Below are 6,434 nucleotides of genomic sequence, written 5' to 3'. Positions count from 1 at the left end.
CCGTGGCGTTGACCTTCCGGCCGAGCCTTTCATTAGGATGCCTTATCTGGACGAGATTCGCTCTCATATCTGGTCGGTTCGAGGTAACTATTAGGGTGGTGGGGTGTTCTATGAACCAGCTCCCGTGGTTGTGACGGCGCCGATATCTCCAGTGCATGAGTCAGCACAGCGTGAACCCTCTGGTAAGGATGGGAGTGGTGATACGGATGAAGAGATGCAGATGGAGAAACCCCCGACTCCGACCCCCAATCCTTAGATTCTGAAACATTTCTGTTTTGATTTGAAAACTATGTATATTTGTTCCGAGACTTTTGTTAACCCCAACTGGTGTAACTTGCTTGAATTTTGTATGAATCTTGCCTCTCTTGGTATTTTCTTATTTTTGGTGGCTATCTTCGTATTGTTTTCCGTGAATGTCGTATGTTAACTCATAAATTCTCTTTTGCTATTGTGCAATAATATTTCCCGAATCAGATTACCTGTTAACTGACAGACGGGTCCATAGTCTGGATTGATGCCTTGTACCCCTATGTTTGTTCATCTACGCAGACCTTGGTCCCAAGTCTGCGCAGACTTGGAACCCGGATCGACGTCCTTCAAGCTTTGCATTTAAAGCCTCCATCGCTACTATTGGTGTCTTTGTAATGCAGTTAATGCCTTATGCCCTTATTTTATGATCACTGTTTTCGTTGTCCTTAATTTTGTGAATGATATCCTTAATGGCATTGGCAACGACGGTGCGGATAAGTTCTCACTAGTGTTATCTGTCTCGTGCAGTCTATATCTTGAACTTGTGCTGTTGATGCTTTGAGCAATTTATGACTTGGTCTTGTGCAATTTATGCCTTGGATTGTGCAATTAATGCCCTCGTCGTGCAATTTATGCCTTGAATTGTGCAATTAATGCCTTGGATTGTACAATTGATGCCTTGTCGTGCAATTTATGCCTTGAATTGTGCAATTTATGCCTTGAATTGTGCAATTAATGCCTTGAATTGTGCAATTAATGCCTTGGATTGTGCAATTTATGCCTTGAATTGTGCAATTAATGCCTTGAATTGTGCAATTGATGCCTTGTCGTGCAATTTATGCCTTAAATTGTCTGTGCTGACTTCCCGACCTGTGTTGTAAATGATGCTAAAGAGAATATAAGAGACTCATTTTCCCTAAAACCATAGATCTTTATTGATGATGACCATGGCCCCAGACCTCGTTAAAACCCCTGTGGGGAAAAAGAGTATCCGATCTACATAATGATATGACATGCATGAGGATCACACATAGAATTTCTTGAGATGGTTGATGTTCCACGGCCTCATGAGAGCTCTCCCCTCCTGATCAGATAAGTGATAGGCTCCGCCTCTTAAGACTTTTGTGATAATATAAGGTCCCTCCCAATTAGCCTCAAACTTCCCGATAACCTTTAAAGCATCCGCGCGCTTGAGTACTAAGTCACCTTTCTGAAATCGGCGCTGCTTGACCTTTCTGTCGTATCCTGCTTTAATAATACTCTTGTACTTGGCTGCCTTGACCTGGGCTTCTTCTCTCTTTAGATCTATGAGGTCTAACTCGAGTCTGCGCAGTTCTTCGTTCTGCACCGGATCATATGTGCAAATCCGATGCGATTCTAGCCTTACCTTTGCCGGAATGACCGCATTTGAACCATAAACCAAGGTGAACGGGGCTTCTCCTATGGCTGTTTTTGGACTGGTACGCAGTGCCCACAGGACCGTGTCCAATTCGTCTGCCCATCGTCATCTGCTTCTTTCCAATCTTTTCTTGATGCCCTCGCAGATAGTGCGATTAGCCAGCTCGACTTGACCATTGGCTTGGGGATGGGCTACTGAGACGAATCTTTGCTCGATGTCCATTCTTGAACAAAAATCTTCAATTTTGTGGCTAGTGAACTGGGTTCCGTTATCTGATATTAGAACTCTGGGCACCCCATATCTGCAACAGATGTTTTTCCAGATGAACTTTTCGATGGTGGCCTCGTCCACTTTTGTTACAGCCTCTGCTTCCACCCATTTCGAAAAATAATCCACTGCCACTATCAGGAAGCATTTTCCCCCCGGTGCCGTCGGTAGTTTGCCCACGATATCAATTCCCCATTTGTCGAAGGGATGTGCTGAGTACATTATCCCCATTTCTTCCCCTGGGACGTTGATTCTTGGCGCATGTCTCTGGCAAGGTGCACACTTCTTTACATAAGCTTTGGTATCCCTGTCGATGCCAGGCCAATAAAAACCTGCTCTGATGATTTTTCTGGTCGAGTCTTTGTATCCCGCGTGGTTCCCACAGCATCCCTGATGGATTTCCTTTAGAGCAAACTCTGCCTCTTGCGACGATAAACATTTGAGGAACGGATGTGTGAAAGATCTCTTATAAAACTGGTTGCTGATCAAGCAAAAATTCTCATATCTAGCGTACTTTGCTGTGTCTCCCTCCATTCTTTCCCCTGTTCGTAAGAAATGAATTATTGGGGCTCGCCAATCATTCACCGCTTCGACAGCGCAGACTTGGACTTCTGGACTCCTCTTTGGCTCGAATAGGAGCATGACTTCATTGTTCCATGATTGATCGACGGCGCTGGCCATCCTTGCTAGCAGATCAGCCCTTCGATTTTCTTCTCGGGGTACTTGTACTATTTCCAGTTCTTCAAATTTTTCCTTGAGTTGTTGCATTTGATCATAATAAGCTCTCATTCTGTCATCTCGAACCTCACATTCACCTCTCAGCTGCTGGGCTACCAGTTGGGAATCGGTCTTGATTATGGCTGTATCTGCTCTGAGCTCCTTCAAGATGTGGGCGGCCCTTATCACTGCCTCATATTCCGTCTCATTGTTTGACATCTTGTCCTCGAACTTGATCACAAACTGGTAGGCTCCATCTTCTGGTGATTCGATATATATTCCGACTCCACACCCCTCCTTGGTGACGGAGCCGTCAACCTGCGCCGTCCATGGTCCTCGCAACGGCCATCTCGTGGTCTCTTGGATAAAGTCAGCCAAGGCCTGCGCCTTAATGGTTGTACGGGGCTCGAACATCACATCATATTCGCCCAATTCAATGGCCCATTTTACCATTCTACCTGCGAGGTCTGGCCTTCCCAAAATTTGCTGGAAAGGCAACGCTTTTCTGACGATGATTTTGTGTGATAAAAAATAAGGGCGCAACTTTCTTGCCGTGATCATGATAGCGTAAGCTATTTTTTCCGCTGCCGTGTATCTGATCTCCGCTCCCTGGATGATTTTACTCACGAAATAAACTGGCCTCTGCATACCTCCTTCCTCCCGAACTAGCACAGCACTCAACGATTCTACCCCCACCGAAGTGTATAGATATAATGGTTCCCCTGGTATCGGCTTGGTCAAGATGGGTAGTTCTTTGAGATAGTCCTTGAGGTCTTCAAAGGCTTGCTGGCATTCCTTACTCCACTCGAACCGACTTCCTTTTCTTAGAATTTTGAAGAAAGACAGACTTCTTTCTGCCGACCTCGATATGAACCGACTTAATGCGGTTATTCTACCATTCAGCGTTTATATTTCTTTGATGTTCCGCGGCGCTGTCATATCAAGAATTGCTCGAACTTTGTCTGCATTCACCTCTATCCCCTCAGGTGTAACCTTGTATCCCAGAAATTTTCCCGACTTAACCCCGAAAGTACATTTGGCTGGATTGAGCATGAGCTTGTTTCTTCGGATAACTGAGAAGATTTCCTCCAAGTCATTTGCATGTGTTCGTGCCTCCGCGCTGCGTACTAGCATGTCGTCTACATAAACCGACATATTCTCTTTCAACTGATCCTTGAAGATTCTGTCCATCATTCTTTGGTACGTAGCTCCCGCGTTTTTTAGCCCAAACGGCATACTCACATACGCGAAGATCTCTGCGCAGACTACGAATGCTGTTTTAATAACATCGTTCCTATACATCTTAACTTGATGGTACCCTTGGTACGCGTCCATCATCGACAAAAGTTCACATCCTGACGTAGCATCCACGAGTTGATCGATCCGTGGCAATGGGTAACAATCCTTTGGACAAGCCGCATTGAGGTCCCGGTAATCCACACACATCCTCCAGATCTTAGCCTTTTTTTTCCACCATAACGGCGTTTGACACCCAATCCGGATATTGCACTTCTATGATATGCCCGGCCTCAAGCAACGCCTGTACCTGCTCCCGAATAGCAGCGTCTTTTTCAGCACCGAAGTGCCTCGTCTTTTGTTTTACTGGCTTAATCGTGGGGTCCACGTTCAATCGATGCTTGGCTAGCTCTCTGTCAATTCCCTTTAGGTCCGCCGTAGTGAACGCGAATACATCGGCGTTTCGGCGCAGGCAAGCTATTACCTTCCTTTGCAGCTCTGGTTCCATATGTGCCCCGATTTTGGTGGTGAATCCCTCCTTATCCGTGAAAAGCTCAATAACCATACATGTATCATTGGTGGTGACGAGGGGGATCTTATCATTCCCCCCTTACAGCTCTGCAATCTCTCTCCGCTCGGGCTCTGAAGCCGTAACCGTTCCAGTTTTCCCCTTTTTGCTTGTCTCTGTTTGGTGTACGAACCTTTCTCGTTTTTGTCCCGAGTATTGAGTTAATACTTGTACATGGCATTTCTTCGACACAGCTTGATCTCCCCACACTTCGCCAATTTGGCCTTCTTCCAAGGGGAACTTCATCTTCAGGTAAAGGGTAGAAATGATTGCTTTGAAAGAGTTCAGGGCTGGTCTCCCAAGGATCATGTTGTAAGAGGGCTTTGGTGCATCAATGACCAAGAACTTGACCATGCGAGTCTTTTTTCCTCCTGATCGCCCTATCGTCATCGGCAGTTCGATTGTTCCCACCGGTAGGACTGATTCCCCTGAAAACCCATAAAGAGGAGCCACATTCGGCTCTAACTTAGCCTCCAGACCCATTGCCTGCCAGCATGCCAGGTATAAGATGTTGACGGCGCTGCCTGAATCGACAAAGATGCGATGCACCAGCATGTTAGCCACGTTGGCGGAAAATACCAAGGCATCGTCATGAGGATAAAACAGGGGCCTAGCATCCTTTGGTCCAAAAGATATTGTTGGTTCATTAGACGCGGTGTTGACTGTCATGACAGATTGGTCGTAGTATCCAGATCTGACTGTGCGGGCTAGTTGCTTCTTGGCCCTGTTAGATGTTGGTATGTTGTTTTCTCCTGTGATCATGTGCACTTCTCTGTCATATTGAACATGATTTGCGGGGTTGTGTCTATCCTGGCTGTCTCGTCTATGATCTCTTCTTTCTCTTCTCTCCTCATATCTATCCCTCCTTTCCCTGTCATCGTGGCCGCGACGGGTGTCATCCCGCCTGCGCCGCTCGTCATCTCTGTCTTGCCTATGTTCATCATAGCGATGTTCTTTGTATGTGCCTCGTGGTCTTTCTATGTATCGGTCCAGGAACCCTTTCCTTACCAAGATTTCTAGCTGATGCTTCAGATGTCCACATTCGCGGGTGAGATGACCGTAACGATTGTGATATTCACATAACAAATTGTTCTTGCCCGGGGTTGGGGCTCCGGGTTGGTAATTTTTTGGGGCTCGGAAATAATTCTCTCCCTTAATCTGATGGAAAATCTCATCGACGTGACGATTCCATTGGGTCGGATTTTGCAAATCATCTCGGTAACCACTACGCTCCTCTCTCCTCTCTGCCTGCGCCGTAATCAACGGACCTGTTCCGACCTCCACAACCATTGTTCTTGGAGGTAAACCTCGGTAGGGATTCCGCGTGATGTATTTTTCTCCAGTGTCTGCGCTGTCCTGCTTCTTAGGCTTGAGTTTATCGGCCTCCGCTTTCCTTGCCAGTTTAGCATCTTCTAGCTGAAGATATCCTGGTATTATTGTCATGATGTCTTCGAAACTGGTAGGCGGCTTGATCTGGAGCGCCTCGAAGAGTGGGCCTTGCTTTAACCCTCTAGCAAAGGCGTACCATTTAATCTGAGATTCAGCTTCTGGTATATCTAACGCGATTGTGTTGAACCGTGCCACGTATTCGCGGAGCGTTTCCTGTGATTCCTGTCTGATGTCCATCAAAGAAATGGGCGTTTTCCCTACCCTCTTTGCGCTGGCAAACTGTCTCATGAACATGAGATGAAGATCGTCGTAGGATTGTACAGAGTTACTTCTCAGATTGTGGAACCATCGCTGAGCCATGCCTGACAGAGTTGTGGCGAAAATCCTGCATTTGATTCCCTCTCCATACTGATGTAGCGCGGCTAGCCCTTCGAAGCGGGCTATGTGCACCTCTGGATCGGTGGTGCCATCATAATCCAATGAGAGAGGACGGTAGTTCACTGGTTGAGGTTCCAACAATATTTCCTCTAAGAATGGGCTCTTGTGGGCAGCTATCGATATAGGAATGTCAGAGTGGTGTCCCTCCCTGTCTCTTGTGAATCTGGTATC

At 46.6% G+C, this 6,434-nt stretch overlaps 2 protein-coding genes across 2 annotated transcripts; both read right to left on the bottom strand.

Annotated features, from left to right (window-relative positions):
* Positions 1 to 1,753: 1,753 nt before the first annotated feature.
* On the bottom strand, positions 1,754 to 3,085 carry LOC131022981 (uncharacterized). The gene has a single exon (XM_057952521.1). The coding sequence runs from the start codon at positions 3,083 to 3,085 to the stop codon at positions 1,754 to 1,756; it is 1,332 nt and encodes a 443-aa protein (XP_057808504.1).
* A 1,393-nt stretch (positions 3,086 to 4,478) lies between these two features.
* LOC131022980 (uncharacterized) lies at positions 4,479 to 6,185 on the bottom strand. Its single transcript, XM_057952519.1, has one exon. The coding sequence runs from the start codon at positions 6,183 to 6,185 to the stop codon at positions 4,479 to 4,481; it is 1,707 nt and encodes a 568-aa protein (XP_057808502.1).
* Positions 6,186 to 6,434: the final 249 nt, after the last annotated feature.

The sequence above is a fragment of the Salvia miltiorrhiza genome, chromosome 4 (genome assembly GCF_028751815.1).
Source record: "Salvia miltiorrhiza cultivar Shanhuang (shh) chromosome 4, IMPLAD_Smil_shh, whole genome shotgun sequence".
Taxonomy (NCBI): Eukaryota; Viridiplantae; Streptophyta; class Magnoliopsida; order Lamiales; family Lamiaceae; genus Salvia; species Salvia miltiorrhiza.
This window is presented reverse-complemented; position numbering and strand designations above follow the sequence as displayed.

Coding starts and splice junctions, on each gene's coding strand:
- LOC131022980 (XM_057952519.1), bottom strand. CDS start 6,185: ATGGCTCAGCGATGGTTCCACAATCTGAGAAGTAACTCTGTACAATCC.
- LOC131022981 (XM_057952521.1), bottom strand. CDS start 3,085: ATGGTAAAATGGGCCATTGAATTGGGCGAATATGATGTGATGTTCGAG.